The 20,439-nt window shown below is 50.3% G+C and overlaps 2 protein-coding genes across 2 annotated transcripts; one reads left to right on the top strand and one right to left on the bottom strand.

Annotated features, from left to right (window-relative positions):
- Positions 1 to 262: 262 nt before the first annotated feature.
- On the bottom strand, positions 263 to 9,690 carry CUNH2orf50 (chromosome unknown C2orf50 homolog). The gene is made up of 3 exons (XM_032173846.1): positions 9,434 to 9,690; positions 3,881 to 3,920; positions 263 to 454 (listed from the first exon to the last, which is right to left on the bottom strand). The coding sequence occupies exons 1-3, from the start codon at positions 9,688 to 9,690 to the stop codon at positions 263 to 265; spliced, it is 489 nt and encodes a 162-aa protein (XP_032029737.1).
- Positions 9,691 to 14,183: 4,493 nt separating this feature from the next.
- Positions 14,184 to 19,744, top strand: LOC116480311 (putative uncharacterized protein FLJ33534). The gene is given in 4 exon segments (XM_032172278.1): positions 14,184 to 14,260; positions 18,176 to 18,254; positions 18,257 to 18,395; positions 19,695 to 19,744. Coding segments are annotated over 4 exon segments (345 nt in total).
- The last annotated feature ends 695 nt before the right edge of the window (positions 19,745 to 20,439 follow it).

Genomic DNA, 20,439 nt, shown 5'->3' with positions numbered 1-20,439 from the left:
CCGGAGGCAGAGCTTGCAGTGAGCCGAGATTGCGCCACTGCACTCCAGCCTGGGTGACAGAGCGAGACTCCATCTCAAAAAAAAAAAAAAAAAAAGTGTGTAAGAGTGACCCCATGGAACCTGCCAGAAGAGTGTCCTGCAGCTTAGAGACAGTGCAGACCCAAGCTGCCTTGTGCGGGGAGCTGACTGGTGCTGTCGTGGGCTGGGTCTCTTGTCCCCACCCACACCCAGCTGGGGAAGGCCAGCCCAGCCCTCCTTGCTCCTAGATGGGCTGCATTTCGTCCTCCAGCTTCTTCTTCCGAGCCCCTTCTGTGAAGGAGAAGTCCATGCGGATAAGAGTCTGCCCCAGGGGTGTGTCCAGCCTGCTGCCCACAACCTGGTTCGTGGAACTGGGAACTGTGTCCGAAAAGAGAGGCACATGGTCTGGCAACTTCTCAGGCTCCTTCTTGTTGCCCTGAGGAGAGGGGACAGCTCGGGTCACACAGAGCATGGAAAAAGGAGGACCTTAGAATGGGAGAAAACAGAGCAGAGAGCAGGTGCCTCTCTGTGTGAAGCATCTCCAGGTGATTCAATCCTGGTTTGGACTTGGGATCCCCCAAGAGTGACCTGATGCCACATCCTCTGCCAAGCTTCTCCCTCCTCTTCCTCCACTTCCCCTTCCCCAGGTGCCTCCCAGATCCCTTAACTTTTATGCTGCGACCTGCAGAGATCAAGGGAAGGATCAGGTCTTATTCCCTTTTCTATCCCCAGGACTAAGACTCCACTTTACATCTGGTGAGAGGTTTTGATTTTTGTGTGTGTGTGGTTTTTTTTTTTTTTTTTTTTTTTTGGTAATTTTGTACTTAGAGTATAACATTCACACAGAAAAGTGCACAAGCCATCACTGTCCAGCTTGACAAATGTTCACAAAGATGCCCATGTGCCCAACCAGATCAAGGGGTATGATCCCCTCCCCCGCCTCCTTTCAGCCCCTCGGCCCGTCTCTGCTCCCAAGGCAACCTGACCTTGACCTTTAATGCCACGCATTAGCTTTGCCTGGTTTTGAACTTTACATTAGTGGAATCATGGCTCTTCTGTCTGGCTTCTTTCTCTCAACATTATGTGTGTGAGATTCATTGAGCTTTTGAGTGTGGCTGCCGTTCATTCATTCTCAGTGCTGTACGTTACTCCATGGTGTGAACTGCACTCCATGGTGTGAACTGTGTGAATATCCCACAAGTTATTCACCTGTATCACCACTGATCACACTTGGGTTGCTTCTAGTTTGGGGCTCTTATGAGTAGTGCTGTTCTGGCCATATGTGAACATGCGTTTGGGTGAACTCCGTAACTGATGCATGCATGAATGAATGACTAAACGTAATCTGATGGCCAGGCACCGTGACTCATGCCTTTAATCCTAGCACTTCGAGAAGCCTAGGCGGCAAGATTCAGACCAGCCTGGGCAACATGGTGAGACCCCATCTCTACAAAAAAGTACACAGTGACTTTCACTGTGTCAAGTCACTACAATAATGTATCACATGGAAGAATTAAATAATTTTTTTTTGGCGCATGGGCGCATGCATGTAGGCCCAGCTACTCAGGAGGCTGAGGTGGGAGGATCACTTGAGCTCAGGAGGTGGAGGCTGCAGTGAGCCATGATTATGCTACTGCACTCCAGCCTGGGCAACAGAGTGAGACCATGTCTCAAAAAAAAAAAAAAAAAAAATCTGACAAGTGGGGAAACGTCCTCAGCTCTTCCTGCCCCTGTTTAGGGTTACCGTTCTGCTACCCTGTGTCTAATAGAAGTCACATGACCTGTCAAGTAAGGAGATCGTGGTTTTCACCTGGCAAAGTCCATGCCGAGGTGGCTCCACCCTTTGGCCATGATGCAGATTTCAGTAGTCAGGTTGCTATCACATAGCCCTTGGCAGGGAGAGACTCTTAGAGGCTGGAAGCCCAGATCAGATGCACAGGGAGGGGTATCACGTCCCATGAGCTGAATTTTCCCTCCAGAATAGACAGCAACAAGTCCAGCAGGTCCACAGTGCAGGCACTAAACCTTTCCTCAACTGGCAGGGTCCAGGTAAGCATGGCCACCCCGAGTGACTTTCCACATTGCTCACCTTCCAGGTTGGTTCTTTGACCATCTCTCTTTCTTTTTTTTTTTTTTTTTTTTTGAGACTGAGTTTTGCTCTTGTTGCCCAGGCTGGAGTGCAATGGCGCGATCTCTGCTCACCACAACCTCCGCCTCCCAGGTTCAAGCGATTCTCCTGCCTCAGCCTCCCAAGTAGCTGGAATTACAGGCATGTGCCAGCATGTCTGGCTAATTTTTATATTTTTACTAGAGATGGTGTTTCTCCATGTTGGTCAAGCTGGTCTTGAACTCCCAACCTCAGGTGATCCATCTGCCTTGGCCTCCCAAAGTGTTGAGATTACAGGCATGTGCTACCGCACCCAGCTGATCATCCTTTTTATAGTGAGATCCATCTTTCCGTTCACTCATTCATCCAGCATGAACTGAGTATTCACTCTTTTATGGTCTCTAGGGGATGGGGCAAATGCTAGGGTTGTGATAGGGTGCAGTGATGAATTCATATTCATCTTTTCTCTTTTTAAAAAATAATGTTATTTTTGCAGAGACAGGGTCTCCCTATGTGGCCCAGGCTGGTCTTGAACTCATGGGTCCAGGTGATCCTCGCACCTCAGCCTCCCCAAGTGCTGGGATTACAGTCATGGGCCACCATTCCTGGCCTCAACCTTTCTCTTAAGGAGTTCACAGCTGGTGAAATTGGGCATTGCAGTATTACATTACATGGAATACCAAAATAACGGGTGAGATATGCTGGTGAATCAAAGGAAGGAGTGATCTGGTCAAGCCTGCCCAGGAAGGGGAGATTCCCCAGAAGAGGAGGCACTAGAGCAGGGTCTTGAAGAGTGAATAGGAGTCCATCAGGCTGACGAGGTGGGAAGGACATTCCAGCAGAGGATGAGCATGCCCAAAGGCATGGATAAAAGAGTGTTGTGGGGGCTGGGTGTGGTGGCTCATGCCTGTAATCCCAGCACTTTGGGAGGCCAAGGCAGTTGGATAATTGAGGTCAGGAGTTCGAGACCAGCCTGGCTAACATAGTGAAACCCCCTCTCTACTAAAAATACAAATATTAGCCAGGCATGGTGGTGTGCACCTATAATCTCAGCTACTCAGGAGGCTGAGGCAAGAGAATCGCTAGAATCCAGGAGGTGGAGGTTGCAGTTAGCCGAGATTGCACACTGCACTCCAGCCTGGGCAACAGAGTGAGACTCCATTTAAAATAAAAAAAAAAAAGAATGTGTTGTGGGGTCTGCATGGGGTGGGTAATGAGGCTGGGGAGATAGATGGTTTAGATCACAGGAGGCTTTGTAAATCACCTGAAAATTTCAGACTTATTGAAGCATTTTAATCAGGGGAGCTACATGGCCAGTTCTGCCGTTTAGGGAAATTAGGCTGGTGGCAAAGTGGAGGATGGATTGGAGGTGGTGATACTAGAGTTAGGGAATTTATTTACGAAGTATTTTTACCCAATCTCATTGTCCTTCTCGGGCACGCCACACAGATATGACTACACATTGCTGCCATCCTCAATCAGGGGAGACATTTCAGCAACAGATGCCTGTCATTTCTAATTGGTTCTTCTTAATAAAATTAAGAAACACTGAGGGAAACAAATTTCTAAATGCTTCATGTAACTGTTTTCTATCCAACGGACCCTGCATTCCTTGAAACAAAAGTGTATTTGACTCATCGCTGCACATCCAGCATCTAGTGCAGAGTAGATCTTCAATAAATGTTAGTTGAATGCTGGAAAGAATGAATAACATTCAATTGCAAGTATGTTTGGCAGGAACATATTTTACCTTACCATTGGGTCATAGTCTTTCAGGAAACTCCAGTTCTGAACCCTGGAAAGGAAAAACATGTTGGCTGTGTGAGTTCCTTCCAGGACATTTTTACCAGTGACTTTCACTGTGACAAGTCAATGCAACAATGTACCACATGGAAGAACTAAATAATTTTTTTTTTTGAGAGGGAGTCTCGCTCTGTCACCTAGGCTGAAGTGCAGTGGCACAATCTCAGCTCACTGCAACCTCTGCCTCCTGGGTTCAAGCAATTCTCCTGTCTCAGCCTCCCAAGTAGCTGGGACTACAGGTGCACGCCACCACACCCGGCTAATTTTTGTATTATTAGTGGAGATGGGGTTTCACCATATTGGTCAGACTGGTCTTGAATTCCTGACCTCAGGTGGTCCACCCATCTCGGCCTCCCAAAGTGCTGGGATTACAGGCATGAGCCACCGTGCCCAGCCAGAACAAAATAATTTGTAAGTGAAACAAATGCCAAGTGTCAAGCAGGTATTTATGGTGTATCCTACCAAAAGAACAAACATTTCAATTTCCAATGACTTTTCCTAGAATGACAACCATGATGTTACTATGGTGGGGCTGCCTAAGGAAAGCAAAGGCTACCATCTCGCCTTGCCTCTGTGCATTTTCAGAAGGCTACAGTAGACAAGCATTCGCTGAAGAAAAAAGAGTTTTCACATCCCCAAACCTTTGTAACCTTCCAGTGTGAGTGACAGAGGAAGGCTAGGGAGAGGTAGGAAAAGGGAGGGACCGTGAGGATAGTATTACCTTGTACTGGTCATTTAGTTTTATTTGAATCTAATTTTAAAAAGTCAAACAATTCTACAAAACATAATAAAAACAGCCTTCTCTGTCCCCATCCTCACAGCCCCTGAACCCCACATCCTAGAGTCAAACCTTTGCCAGCCTTTTAGCTGTTTCTTCAGGCCTTTGTGTCCATATTTTGAAATAATGGGATTCTACTGCTGTATTACACCATTCTTGCCTTGCTATAAAGAATACCTTAGACTGGGTAATTTATAAAGAAGGTGTAGGACAGGTGCGGTAGCTTACGCCTGTAATCCCAGCACTTTGGGAAGCTGAGGTGGGTGGATCACCTGAGGTCAAGAGTTCGAGACCAGCCTGGCCAATATGGTGAAACCCTGTCTCTACCAAAAATACAAAAATTAGCCAGGCATGGTGGCAGGTGCCTGTAATCCCAGCTACTAGGGAGACTGAGGCAGGGCAGGAGAATTGCTTGAGCCCGGGAGGTGGAGGTTACAGTGAGAAGAGATCAAGCCACTGCACTCCAGCCTGGGAGACAGAGCGAGACTCCCTCACAAAATAAATAAATAAATAAATAAATAAAATAAAACCTTTCTTAGACACCTCCTCAGAAGCCCCGTGTCCTCCTGCTCCCACTGGCCTAGCCATGCCTCAAGATCACAGGCTGTTCCTTTCCTTCACCAACACGCTGGCATCCCCCTCTTTGGGAATTCCATGTCTTACTTTGTTGTTAATGCACCTGTTTTTGTGGAGCACCTACTCCAATATCTGTGGACTCACGCATTTCTTTGGTTCTGGAAAGTTCTCACTTACTTTCTTTTTAGACATTTTCTCCTCCCATTCTCTCCTTTGGGAGTTTTGATTAAAGATAGGTTGGACCTTCTTGTTCAGTTTCTCTACGTTTTTAATTCATCATTTGTGTTTTCTGTCTCGATTTTCTGAATAATTTCTCCTGTCTTGAGTTTATGAAGTCTCACTTCAGTTGTGTCTTACATTTTAACTTTATATATTTTTATTCCTACAAGTTCTTTTTGTTTTTTGTTTTTTTTGAGATGGAGTCTCACTCTGTCACCCAGGCTGGAGTGCAGTGGCACAATCTCGGCTGATTGCAGCCTCCACCTCCCCGGTTCAAGCAACTCTCCCTGCCTCAGCCTCCCGAGTAGCTGGGATTACAGGTGCATGCCACCATGCCTGGCTAATTTTTGTATTTTTAGTAGAGATGGGGTTTCACCATGTTGGCCAGGCTCGTCTTGAACTCCTGACCTCAGGTGATCTGCCCGCCTCAGCCTCCAAAAGTGCTGGGATTATAGGTGAGAGCCATTGTGCCTGACCTCTTGTTTCATTTTTAAAAGCAGGCTACTAGAAAATTTAAGCTATGTGTGTGGCCCACATTGTATTTCTGTTGGGCAGCACTGCCTTACACATTCCTCTTTGGGCTTTCCAGGCCTTGCAAAACTCTTTTCCCTTGGTCTTTGTGCCTCCTTGTGCCCGTGGCTTTCTTCTCTGGTGTTTCCTAGCAGCTTCTCTGCCCTTCTAGTAAATGTTACAAGTTCTGTCCTGCATCCTCGCCTCTTTTGATCCATTGTGCTCTTCCAGGGAGAGCTTATTCACATCGCTGGGGCCGATGCCCACCCGTTTCCTTCTAAAATTGAGATAGGATTCACATTCCATAAGATTCACCTTTTAAAGGACACAATTCAATGACTTTTAGTATATTCATGGAGTTGGGCAACCATCACCACTTTCTGATTCCAGAACATTTCATCACCCCCAAAACACCTGGGTCCATTCGCAGTCAGTCCTCATCCTCCCCTTCTGGATGGGTTTTTAATGTGCAACTCCTGACTCTCACACTCAACTACCTCCTGGGCAGCTCCATCTAGACGTGGTTCAGGCATTTAAAACTCACCAGGACTCAGCATCTTCGTCATGTATCTTCTTCTCCCTATTAATTATTCAAGCTGAGACCTGTCATCCTTTACTCCTTCCTCACCTTTCCTCCTACATTTACTCAGTTTGTAAATATTTTCTGTCATTCTGTAGGTTGCCTTTTCACTCTGTTAATTGTGCCTTTTCACTCTGTTAATTGTTGCCTTTGCTGTGCAGAAGCTTTTCACATGCAAAAGAATGAAATTGGATCCTTTCTAACATGATACATACCAATCCACTCAAAAATGTAGGAGGAAGCTTCGTGACATTGGTCTTGGCAATTATTCCATGGATATGCCACACAAAGGACAGGCAACAAAAGCAGATAGACAGATGGAATTACATCCAACTCAAAAACTTCTGAAGAGCAAAGGAAACAAGCAACGAAGTGAAAAGGCAACACACTGAATGGGAGACAATATTTACAGATCTAATTTCTGATAAGGAGTTAATTTCCAAAATAGATGAGGAACTTCTACAACTTAGTAGCACAAAACCAAATAACCCAATTGAAAAAAATGGGTTAAGGACTTGAATAGACATTTCTCCAAAGAAGACAAATCAATGGCCAATAAATATATGAAAAGATGATCAATGTCACTCATCATCAGAGAAATGCAAATGAAAACCACAATGAGGTCAAACACGGTGGCTCACACCTGTAGTCCCAGCACTTTGGGAGGCTGAGGCGTGTGGATCATCTGTGGTCAGGAGTTCAAGACCAGCCTGGCTGGAGCTTGCACTGAGCTGAGATAGCGCCACTGCACCCCAGCCTAGGCAACAGCCTGGGCTGGAGCGAGACTCTGTCTCAAAAAAAAAAAAAAAGACCAGCCTGGCCAACATGGTAAAAACCTGTCTCTACTAAAAATACAAAAATTAGCCAGGCGTGGTGGAGGGCACCTGTAATCCCAGCTACTCAGGAGACTGAGGCAGGAGAATTGCTTGAACCCGGGAGGCAGAGGTTGCAATGAGCTGAGATCATGCCACTTCACTCTAGCCTGGGTGACAGTGTGAGACTTCGTCTCAAAATAAAACAAAACAAAAAATCACAGTGAGATACCAGCTCACACCTATTAGGATGGCTGTTATCAAAAAACAAAAGACAGTCAATGAGTGTTGGCCAGTGTGCGGAGAAACTGGAATGCTGAGATACTGCTGATGGGAATGCAAAATGGTGCCACTGCTACGGAAAAGACAATGGAGGTTCCTCAAAAAATTAAAAATAGAGGTACCATGTAATCCTGCAGTCCCTCCCGTACGGTTTGAATGTTTGTTCTCTCCAAATCTCATATCAAAATGTAATCCCTAGTGTTGAAGGTAGGGCCTAGTGGGAGGTGTTTGGGTTACGAATGGCTTGGTGCCTTCCTTGCGGTAATGAATGAGCTCTTGCTCTATTAGTTCACAGGAGAGAGCTGGTTGTTAAAAAGAGCCTGACACCTCCTCTGTCTCTCTGCGTCCCTCTTTTACCATGCGACATGCCTGCTCCTCCTTCACCTTCTGCCATTATTGTGAGCTTCCTGAGACCCTCACCAGAAGCCAAGTGGATTCCAGGACTATCCTTGTACAGCCTGAAGAACTGTGAGCCAAATAAACTTCTTTATAAATTACCCAGCCTCAGGTGTTCCTTGACAGCAATGCAAAATGGACTAAGATATCCATTTTTGAGAATTTCTCCAAAAAATTGAAATCACTCCCATGTCCGTTGTAGTACTATATATAATAGTCAAATGTGGAAGCAACCTAAAAGTCCATTGACAAATAAATAAACTGCACATATATACATTCAGCCTTAAAATGGGAGGAAATTCTGCAATATGAGACAAGATGGATGAACCTGCAGCACTGGATGCTAAGCTAACAAGACAGACATGGAAAATCAAATATTGCACAATTCCACTTCTATGAGGCACTGAAAATAGACTCCTGGAAGCAAAGACTAGAATGGTGGGTGCCAGAGGCTGGGAGGAGGGGGAATGGGGCGTTGCTAATCAACGGGTATGAAGTTTCAGTGGTGCAAGATGAATGCATCCTAGAATCTATCAGGCTGCTCACTTAAAAATGTAATCGAGATCATGCCATTTCCTGCTTAAAATCCTGGATGGTGTCTCCTTTGGAAAAAACGCATCCAGACTTTTACAAGGGCTGGGGTGGCCCCCGCTGCTCCCTCTCATCCTGTGGCCTTCCTCACTCCCTGTATCTCAGCTACACGAATTGTTTGGTTTTTTAGATACATCAAACTCTTGGCTCCTTCTATTTCATGTCTCAGCTTAAATGTCTCCTCCTCAGAGAGGCCTTCAGCCGGCTCCGCCCCTGACCCTGAACTGTTTCCTTCTTACCGCTGGTCACACTTCATGCAGATTTGTACTTGTTTGCTTCTCTGCTTGCTTTTTGGCTGCCCTGTCCTGAGTATGAAGGCTCCGTGGAACCGTGGCCAGGTCTGTCTAGTCCCTTGTTGCAGTCTGGTCTCGTTTCAGAGCGGCTCATGGGTATTTTTGGTTGCATGAATGCATGAAGGAGCATCGTTTCCCCGTGTCAGGTCAGATGGCCAGCGCCTCTAACCCAGACTAGGCCAGCAGGCTCCAGATGGAGGGATTACCGGCCTCGTTGCAGTCGGAATGAACGAGGTGGGGCCGCTCTGACCCAGCGGCATCTGGTCCTGGCCTCCATCTTCCTCGCTTCCTAGGCTCAGGCTCGGGTCTGGCCCTGGGCTGGGCTGGTGACCCACCTCCCTGGGGGCATGCCATGCCCTCTGTCCCTCAGCCGGATCACTTGCCCTCCCATCTCCCTTTCTCCAAAACCTTCCCCAACTTGCAGTCAGGCTGCGGGGTCAGGGTGGAAAAGGGAGGGCAGGGACTCACCAGCGCCGCTGGCCCCGCCGCTCGGCCTCCAGGAGCTCCCGCCACAGCTGGTCCTGCTGCACACCATCGCAGGCAGCTCCCTGAGCCACCCGCTGCGCCTTCAGAGCCTGGGGGACCTGGCAGCCACCAGCAAGACCCCTGCTGGCCATAGGGCCACCCCGGGCAGCTGGGGAGACCGAGGCTGGCGGCCTGGTGGGGGGCAATCGGTACCCAGCTGATGTGGTTCTCTGGAGCCCAGGGGTGGGGTGGCTCCCCATGGGTGCAAGTGTGTGTGTGTGTGTGTGTGTGTGTGTGTGTGTGTGTATGTCAGAGAGAGAGACCTGTGCCTGAGCTCAGCTCAAACCTCCTCCTGGAACACTCTGTCCCTCCTAACCCCGGGACAGCCTGGGCAGGGTCCTCCTCACTGTCCCTTTAGGCCTCGAGCTCAGAGTGGCTGATGGGGACAGGGCTCTCTGGGCTGGGGCGAGCATTTGAGCCCAGTTTCGTTTTGAACTCCCGCGTGTGTTGACTGTTGTCCTGGGAACGGGCAGCTCCTAGGAAAGGGGCGGGCCCTGTGTGTGTGTGTGTGTGTGTGTGTGTGTGTGTGATCTGAGCCCTAGGGCTGGGGGGCAGAGAGTTCCTGAGTAGATGCCATACCCAGTTCAGCAGCCCCCTACCCCGAGGCCGGAGTCCTCCGCACAGGGTAGGGGAAGGAGCAAAGCTGGGGCTCCTGGGGGCCACCCCCACCATTATTGCACTTGGCTTCCGGCAGCCCCTTTCAGGCCGTGGGGCGATGATAGTCTTGTGCTGCCCCCTCGTGGATGCTGCGAGGCTCGCAAGAGATGGTGGCCCTGAGGGCGCTCTGGGAATTGTGGATCAGGCATCAGTGTGAAGCTTCCTGCTTGTCTGGGAACGATGGCGGAGGTCATGAGCTTATGTCGGGCGAGGGAAAATGAGTGCAATGCACTAGGAACATCCGCTCTGTCCGCAAACCCAGAGCGTTCACACAGCACTCCGCTTTATCTGTCTGAGACCTCCCAGCCATGCCTTTCCAACGCCATTCTACAGATGAGGAAACTGGGGCCCTTACCGGCAAGATTAAGTGACCGCCCACGGTCACACAGTCACCAGCTGAAGGGAACAGTGAGAATCTGAGGGCTCATGGTCCCAGTCCTCAGCCCTGTTTCTGCTCTAACTGGGTGCAGCCAGGCTCCCTCCGTGGCAGCCTCTCCTGGTCTGGCTCAGCTGAGCTCCAGGGACGCCCGCTGCTCTCATCACTTCTGCCTCCTGCACTCTCTGCTTCCGATTCTCTGGGTTTCCTGCTGTTCCGGTAGGTGCTGGCAGATTCACAGTTCCTTCCACGCAGCTTCTCTGTGGGTCCATTCAGCTGGCCCGCTGCTTCCTATCTTTGTACAGGAAGAGCTAAGTGCAGACAAAGCCCTGATGAATAGAGGCCTATGCAGAGTGCCCGGGGTGCAGGGCAGCAGGGCAGCCAGCGAACCACTGAGCTCGCACTGTGGCCAGTCCTATGTGCCCCTGCTGGATTCTGCTTCTATGAGGGAGGCAGCAAGGAGTTGGGACTTCACAGGTGAAAGGACTTGCCAGGTAGAAAAACTGGGGTGACCACAAAAGCTTGGATGCAAGAGAGAGCCTGGTATTTTGGGAGATGTGGGGGAGGAGACAAGGATGGGGGTGGCAGGGCACATGGGGGCAGGCCCTGGGGTATTTTCCAGTGTATCCTGCACCCAGTGGGGAAATACTGATGGGCTGTGAGCCCCAAGGGAGCTGCAGGGAACAGAACCATCAGGACAGGGGCAAAAAACAGGTGAAGTCGCCATTGCCATGGTGTGGGTGAGCAATGGCAATGAAGCCCCTACTGGGCTCAGGCGGAGGGCTGGTGTGGAGAAGACAGGGCTGAGAGCCAGGCCAGAAAGAGCTGCCAGCTTTGTCTTCCCACACTTGCATGAGGACGGAGCTGAGGGATGTGACCTTTTGGGAAAACATTAGTCTAAAATCAGAGCTGCAGGCCTGGGACTCTGTCTCTCCTCTGTTCCTCCCCTCGGAGCTGGGATGACACAGGCTGGCATCTAATGACTTAAATTTTCCTGGTAAAGATGAGCGCAGCAGGGTGGGCCGCTGTGAGCAAGGACCCTGGGTCAGGCTTTTCTGAGTGCTGTTCTCGTGGAGGTGTCTGCGCTCCCTGCACTGCGACGACAGGTTCCTGCCATGCCCAAGGAGCCGCGGTTCTGACTTTCCTGAACCCCCAGAAGGCATCCCGTGAGTGTCTTTAGAGAGGACAGTGTGTCCTAGGGGGTCATTGCTGTGTGTCCTGGGTGGCTTTGTCAGGCTGACCGCAGGCTGTAGCCCTGAGCAGCTGGGAACAGCCATGCAGTTTGCTCAGATACCTCCAGCCCTGGCCACAGGCTCCAGACACAGGGAGCAGGGCAAAAAAGGCCAGCAAGGGCATCTGTGACAAACCATCACAACTGATTGAGTTCCTGATGTATGTAGAGGCTGAATAGTTCAACGGCATTTTTTTTTTTTTTTTTGAGATGGAGTCTCACTCTGTTGCTGGGGCTGGAGTGCAGTGGTACAATCTTGGCTCACTGCAACCTCTGCCTCCCAGGTTCAAGCGATTCTCCTGCCTCAGCTTCCCGAGTAGCTGGGAATACAGGTGTGCCACACTCAGCTAATTTCTTTTGTATTTTTAGTAGAGACAGGGTTTCACCATGTTGGCCAGGCTGATCTCAAACTTCTGACCTCAGATGATCCACCCGCCTTGGCTTCCTAAAGCGCTGGGATCACAGGTGTGAGCCACCACGCCTGGCTGGAGGTTGGTTTTTAAAAATTAAAATGTAATTTAAAAACCATTTCAGACCGAGAGTTGATAGAGGGCTGGACTGATGTGTGACAAAGCAAATACAATACAACGTAACTGTAGAGTCTAGGTGGTGGGCATATGGGTGGGCATATGTTGGGTGTCTGCCCTACCATTCTTTCAACTTTCCTGCGTGTCCGAAAAATTTCAAAATAAAATGTTGAGGGGGGAAAAAAACTCACCTGCCAGTCCAGGTCAGTCACTGCCAGTCTCTTTTTACATGTCCTTGTGCCTGGAAAAACATCCAAATTCACTCTGGGTGAGCCTCACTGCGCCCCAGCCTGGGAGGACAAACCCCGCCCTGCCCCTCCGGTCAGCTCTAAGGCTGGCCTCACCTGGGGATCAGGACACCGCGTTCCAGTCCCTGCTCTGCCAGTGACTTGCTCTGTGCCCTTGAGCGAGGGCTCAGGGCACACCCCACGTTTTGTGGTCTAACTTTATCTGAGACTTTCCAGGGGAGCGCAAGAATACCTGCGTTTGGGAGGTTGCTGGAGTTGTCTTTTATTGGGTTTTCCTCACCCCAAAAGGCGTAGCAAGTTTAGGGCCTTCAGCTGGGCGAGGCAGAATGTTCCAGCCCAGGCAGCCACAGAGTGGCCCCACCAGCCCGGGAGCAAGCACACCTGCGATGCACAGAGCGAGGCGAGGCTCCGCCCTGCGAGCCAGCCCCGCCCACTTCCTGTAGGCTCCGCCCCTTCCCCGGTCGGCGGGCGAGGGAGGGTCCCGAGCTCTGCCCCGCTCCGCGGGCTCAGGCCTCAGGGGCCCCGGAGCTTGGGAGCCCGAGGGAGGGAGCTGAAGGGGCGGGTCCGTGGGAGGCGAAGGCAGGAGAAATGTGTGTCTACATCTTTTAGTTTGCAGGGGATATTTTCCGTCCCCTTTGTCCCGTAAGCCTCTGCTTTTTGGATGAAAACGTTGGCTTTACCACCCTCTCTCTCATTCCCGCACGCGCACACCTTGAAGGCATCATACCAGGCGGTGACCGCAGAGGAAGCATCCAGGGCCACAATTCTTGCCTTGTCAGCTGCTCCCACCACGTTCCCAGAAAGCTCCGGGTTCATCAGAACAGCAATATTAAAGGAAGGCCCAATTTATCTATGGAAAAATCCGCTCCGGCCTTCCTCTTGTAGCCCCAACCGTTTTCACTTCTCAGTAGCCGCTTTGGGTCTTACTGTTGGTTGTACAGTTGCTGTCAATGTGCCTACCATTTTGTACCCAGCTTAAAATTGTTTATTTATTTATTTAGAGGCAGAGTCTCGTTCTATCACCCAGGCTGGAGTGCAGTGGGGCGATCTCTGTTCATTACAACCTCCGCCTCCCGGGTTCAGGCGATTCTCCTGTCTTAGCCTCCTGAGTAGCTGGGATTATAGACGCGTGCCACCGTGCTCGACTAATTTTTGTATTTTTAGTAGAGACGGGGTTTCGCCATGTTGGCCAGGCTTGTCTTGAACTCCTGATTCAAGTGATCTGCCCACCTCGGCCTCCCAAAGTGCTGGGATTACAGGCGTGAGCCACCATGCCTGGCTATTTTTTTTTTTTAATGTATCAGCAACATCTTTTCATGTTTCTCTTTACAATTTTTTTTTTTTTGAAACAGGGTCTTACTTTGTCATCCAGGCTGGAGTACAGTGGCATGATCATAGCTCATTGCAGCCTCCACCTCCCTGGGCTCAGGAGAATCCATCTCAGCCTCCTGAGTAGCTGGGGCCACAGGTGTTTTATAATCTTTACACATCTCATTGTAGCCAATTTCTTAGAGTTGATGCATCATAATGTGTTTAACCAATTTTTTCTCTTCTTGGGCATTTAGGTTTTGTTCAGGTTTAGCACAAGTTGTGATGAATATCTTCAAGCCTCTGCTTCCTGCTATGGAATTGTTGCCAAAGGACACATTCCCAGATGGGATTACTAAGTCAGAGGAAGTGGACATTGAGTAGCTCTCAACAGACAGGCTGTGTTGTGCTCACCGTGCCCAGGTACCACCAGCAATGTATACACATACAGGAAGCGCCGGCTTCCTGTCGTCTTGTTGCCGTGGCATGTTGGGGTCTCTAAGACCACCCCGGGTTTGATGATTGGCTAGGAGAACTCGCAGGACTCAGCATACAGTGATACTCGAGGCTATGATGTATTACGACAACAGGAAATGAAGCAAAATCAGCAAAGGAAAAAGGCACATGGGTCAAGTCCAGGGGAAACGGAGTGTGAGGGTCCAAGACCCTCTCACATGCTGGACGCGCCCACTTCCCCCAGAAGTGTGTTGGGACAACACGTGTGGAATGTCATCTGTCAGGGACACTCATTAGAGATTTGGCACCGAGGGTTTTACTGCAGGCTAGTCACAAAGGCCCCCTCTGCCTAGCCTGTACCAAAATTCTGGACTCCCAGTACAAAGACATAAACCACAGTGTTTACACAGTTTAGGGGCAGTGAGCTGTTCGTATCAGGGAAGGGTGGGATGGGAACCCTCCCCAAATCCAATTTCCCAGATACAGACCAAGGGCCAACCTTGCAAGCAGTCCTTGCTAAAGATAACATTGCTATAATTTGTATTTCTTTCATTTTTCTTTTGAGAGTAAATCATGTTGGTATAAAATAATGAGATGGGACCTGGCCATCCGAAGGTTCATTCACTCTCAAGGCTGGAGGTTGATGCCAGCTGTCGGCTGTGACCTCAGGTGGGTCTGGCGGCCAGCTGGGGCCCCTCCATGTGGCTTAGGCTTCTCTCCAATGTGAAGTGGCTGTGTTTCAAGGATGAGGAACTGACAAAGAGGGAGCCAGGTGGAAGCTGTGTCACCTTTTCTATCCTAACCACAGAAGCCACCCTGTGCCACTTCTACCACATTCTGTTTAGTAGAAACAAGTACGAATACTGGCCCATATTCAAAGGGAGGAGAATTAAACTCCACTTTTGATGGGAGGAGGATCAAATAATTTATAGAGATTGTTTAAAACCATCACAAACGTATTAGATTTGCCATGTTTAGGCATTTATTCTGCAAAAAAAATACAAATGTGCAAAGTTACTTGAGGCTATTTTCTGCGGTGTTATTTGTGTTAGTTAAAAAAAAAAAAAAGGAAACAATCTAAATGTCCATCAAGGGTCAGGTGCAGTGGCTCATGCCTGTGATCCCAGCACTTTGGGAGGCTGAGGTGGGTGGATTATCTGAGGTCAGGAGTTCGAGACAAACCTGGCCAACATGGTGAAACCCCATCTCTACTAAAAGTACAAAAAACTAGCCGGGCATGGTGGTGCATGCCTGTAGTCCCAGCTACTTGGGAGGCTGAGGCAAGAGAATTGCTTGAACCCTGGAAGCGGAGGTTACAGTGAGCTGAGATCATGCCACTGCACTCCAGCCTGGGCAAAAGAGCAAGACTCCGTCTCAAAAAAAAAAAAAAAATTCCATCAATAGAAGACTGGTTATGTTACTTGTGGTATCTTTACTATACTTATTACTTGTAAAGATGTCATCTATATAATGTTAAGCAAAACAAACATGATAAAACAACAATAACAAAACGTGTTGCAAAGTGGTGTATGCGGTCTGATTCTGGTGTTATTATAATATGAGTTGAATGCATGAGAAAAGTCTGAACAGACGTGCTTCCTCCTGTGTCTACTGCATATCTTTAGGGAGTAGGCCGGAATGCAGTAGCATGATCATGGCTCCCTGCAGCCTCCAACTCCTGGGCTCAGCAATCCTCCCACCTCAGCCTCCCAAGTAGCTGGGACTACAGGCATGCGCCGCCATGCCTGGGTAGTTTTTGTATTTTCTTGTAGAGACAGGGTCTCACTGTGTTGCCCAGCCTGATCTCAAACTCTTGGGCTCAAGCAATCTGCCTGCCTTGGCTTCCCAGAGTGCTAGGATTATAGGTGTGAGCCACTGCACCTGGTCAATCATGTTAACGCCTAAGACATGATTGTCAGGGGTGGTGGAGAGAGCACAGAATTGAGAATCCAGAGAACTGGGTTCTTGTCTAGGCTCTGACCCTACCTTGGGCTTTTTTTTTTTTTTTTTTTGAGACAGGCTCTCCCTCTATCGTCCAGGCTGCAGTGCAGTGGCACCATCAAGACTGACTGCAGCCTCCTGTGCCCCGTGATCTTCCCACCTCAGTGCCCTGAGTAACTGGGACCACAGGTGTGTACCATCACACCAAGCTAATTTTGTTTATTCTTCTGTAGCAATGGGGTCTCACTATGTTGCCCAGGCTGGTCTCAAACTCCTGGGCTCAAGTGATCCACCCTCCTTGGCCACCCAAAGTACTGGGATTACAGGTGTGAGCCACCATGCCTGGCCTGGGCCCATTGGTAAGGATTATTCAACAGCAAACATAGTAAATCTGTGACAGTCTCTCTTGGATTATGTATTAGTTTGCCAGAGCTGCCCTAACACAATGCCATGAACCAGGTGGCTAAACAGGAGAAATGGAGCGTCTCACAGTGCTGGAGGTCAGAGGTCTGAGAAGAGGAGTTGGTGGGGTTCATTCTTTCTGAGGCAGTGAGGGAGAATCTGTGCCAGGCCCCTTACCCCACTTTTGGGGCCTTCCTGGCAATTTTCCATGTTCCTTGGTGTGCAGAAGCATCACCCTAATCTTTGCTTTCATCTTCACTTGGTGTTGTTTCTTTGTGTGTCTCTGTCTAAATTTCTCCTCTTTTATGAGGGCACATTCATACTGGATCTCAGCCCACCCTACATTGCCATCACATCGGCAATGACCCTGATTCCAGATAAGGTCACATTCTGGGGTGCTGGAGATTAGTACTTCAATGCAAATTTCGAGAAGCACAATTCAACCAATCACAGATTATACAGATTTGAATTCCTTCTGGGATCTATTAAGGGATAAAACCGACCTTGTATGGCCAGGCACGGTGGCTCGCACCTGTAATTCCAGCCCTTTGGGAGGCTGAGGTGGGTAGATCACCTGAGGTTGGGAGTTCGAGACCAGCCTGGCCAACATGGCAAAACCACGTCTCTACTAAAAATACAAAAATTAGCTGGGTGTGGGTAGGCACGAGCCTGTGGCTCCATCTACTTGGGAGGCTGAGGCAGGAGAATCACTTGAAACCTGGAGGTGGAGGTTGAAGTGAGCTGAGATCACGCCAGTGCACTCCAGCCTGAGTGACAGAGCGAGACTCCATCTTAAAAAAAAGAACCAACCTTGTATTCAGCCCCCACTGGACGTCAGGCATTATTTCCAGTCCTCACCTCACCTCATTCGGTGAACAGTATTAGCTCCATTGTATGGATGAGAAAACAAAGGCTTCAAGAGGCTGAGAGTCTTGTCCAGGGACACAGGCAATAAGCGGCAGGCCTTGCATGTAATTCACTCATACGACTTCTAAAGTCTGTGCTTTATTCGAACTGCAGAGCTGGGGCTTGATTAATACTTGACTACGCCTAAGTTTTTTCCCCCAGGAACTTCCTTGATAATTTTCATTAAATAGACCTTATATTTTCAATTCAGTCAAGCCTCTGGGAGACGAGTTAACAATTCCCTGATGTATAATGACATTAAAAACAGCAACTGTGTACCCTGCTTTAGAAGTGCGCTTGCTCGCATTTCTCTTGTGAAGTATTGTGGCAGCCTTGTGAGGTGGGGCCGATCACGTGGATCTAAGGGCAGAAACTGGAAGACCACAACCCACCTAGACCACACAGGCAAGAAATGGACCCTCAGGACCAGAATCCCTTCTGACTATAGTTTCTGGCGTCTTCTTCAGTTGTTATTTGCAGAGAAAAAGCATCTCACATAAACAGTTTTACGTCGGTTATCAAAAAGATACTCAAGGATCTATATTTCAAAGACTCTAGATTCCTGGGAGTTGGGGAAATTTTAAGCATTGGGAACATATTCTGGAGCATGTCTTTATGTTCTTTATTCTGTAGCTTCCCATGGGTGGGCAGCCGAATGCATTTTGGGAGAAAGCAGGTCTCGTGGATAATATTTCTGAAGATCGGAGCAGGTTGTGTCGGGTCCACGTTGGCCATGACTGCAGCACGCACCGGAGGCAGCAGGGGGCACCCTGGAGCTTCGCATCCTCCCTCAGGCCCGCGGCATCTCCCCTGGCTCCACCCTCCCCAGGCGCCCAGAAGCCAGGTGTCTCAGGTTGGACGCACGGTGGTTCGCTATGGCCATTTCTGATTAAAGACAGAACAAATGGATTGTCCGGATACGGTGTCTGTGAAAGGAACCCAGCCGTGAGCCTGGGCAGGCAGGTGCCCTGCCAGGGGTGACATCCTAAACCCACAGGGAGGGCCCAGAAGGGACGCAGGAGGTCACCTGCCGTGCAGGGTGCGGGGGGTCTTGGAGGTAGGCAGCAGCTGTTTACCCGTGAGCGACGAGGAGCATCAGCGCTTGAATAGCGGAAGCAGCACTTACAGGCGAACACCAGCCCGAGGAGGGCCGGGGGGCCCAAAGCTATGGTGTCCAGAGCCTCCCAGCTCCCACTCTGGCCTCCAGTGGCCATGGAATTGCTAACTATGAGGGCGCGAGCTTCTCCCAGCAAGTCAAGGGGACGCTATGTGCTGCGATAACGGGTCCGGCCGCCTTGCCTTTGGCCTTCCAAGCCCCACTCTGAGCCCCAGGACTTACCCACACCTGCCGGCCCGTGCAGGGTGGTCCCAGCCTGCGTCAATCAGGCCTCACTCCAGAGCCAGGCTTGGTGCAAACTCCCAGCTGAGCTCACTTGCTGGCTAAGGTCTGTGATACTTCCCTGGTGGTCTCTGACCGGGCCGTATGGCCTCCCTCTGGAACCCAGGCTGAACGCTGGAGGAGCTGGGGGCAGTCGGGCAGAATCAGCCTCTAGTTGCCAGCATGGGGTGTCGGGCAGGGCTAATCCACGGGGGAGCCTGGGGAGAGAGGGCGGGGGTGTGGCACTGGTCTCAGGCTGTGGGGAGGAACTCACACCTGCATGGCTGAGGCTGGTGCTGCCCCCTCTGGTTACCGGGAGATCAGCCTCTCCTTCCCCAGGCTTAATTTGCACCCCTAGCCTGTATGGTTGGCACTGCCTGTCTCCCGTGGGGAGCCCCTGCCTGGCTCAGGGGAGACCCCAGTCCAGAGCCCACCTTTGGAGCTGCCCTGTCCTGCTGAGGCAGGAGCCACTCCTGGCCTGGCCCTGGCCCTCTGGCGAGGCTGCAGTCGCCAGGAGAAGGCCAGTCAGAAAGGCCATCTGCTTGGCAGGTGTTTCTAGCCAGCAGGCCAGGGAAAGGAAATTGTCAGGCGTCCTGTGGGGATGGCCAGGGTTGCAGACAGGGGTGGCAGCCGGCTCCATGTAGCTGTAGGACCCAGGTGTGTGGCAGGGCCAGGAGCACGTTCTGCTGCTCTTCCAGGCCCGACTCCAGCTCACTTCCTTGAGAGACCCTTTCACCCATCCCGACCTGCATTTGCCTGTGTCATCCTTTGCAGCAGCAGCCTTGTGGCTGTGCCTATTCTGTGCCCTCCGAGTTCTAGGCTGAGGGTGAGGATTGGATGAGTTGATCCACGCAAGGCTTCTAGCACAGTGCCTGGCACATGGTTAAATAGACACGAAGTCATAATTACCAGGTGTGTGACCCTGTCCTCAATACGAGTGCCACAGTGGGCTGGAGAGTGGCAGCGCTGCTGGGCAGGATCATAGGGTCTCAGTGACGGGGCTTCCTCATTTCCCTGATAGGGACAGAGGCTCACTGAGTATAAGTTGGCTGCATCTTTTCTGTCTGAGCCTCTCAGGGAAGCTTCCTGGGGGATAAAGGCTTGAGCTGGAACTTGGAGGAGTTTGCAGGCGGCTGGGTTGGGGTGGGAGTGGGGAGGAGGGTGCCAGCATGCCAGGTGGAGGAATGGCATGGGCGAAGGTATGCAGATGGGGGAGGGATCTGGACGGGGTGCCTGTGGCTGGAGCACAGGGTGTGTGTGGGTGGGAAGCAGATGAAGAGAGGAAGAGCTCAGGGGCTTCTGGGGACGTCTAGAGGGGACCCACCATGGGAGCAGGCCAATGGCTGGCAGGGCTAGGTGGTGCAGATGCCCCTGATGGATTCGGTCGAGGTGGGCACACATGCTTATGTCAGAGGCATGTAAACCAGAGCAACTCCATCTTGAGTAGGAGCTGGGTAAAATGAGGCTGAGACCTGCTGGGCTGCATTCCCAGTTAAGGTATTCTAAGGCCCGGGATAAG

This window comes from Hylobates moloch, unplaced genomic scaffold (assembly GCF_009828535.3).
Source record: "Hylobates moloch isolate HMO894 unplaced genomic scaffold, HMol_V3 SCAFFOLD_13, whole genome shotgun sequence".
In the NCBI taxonomy this organism is placed as follows: Eukaryota; Metazoa; Chordata; class Mammalia; order Primates; family Hylobatidae; genus Hylobates; species Hylobates moloch.
This window is presented reverse-complemented; position numbering and strand designations above follow the sequence as displayed.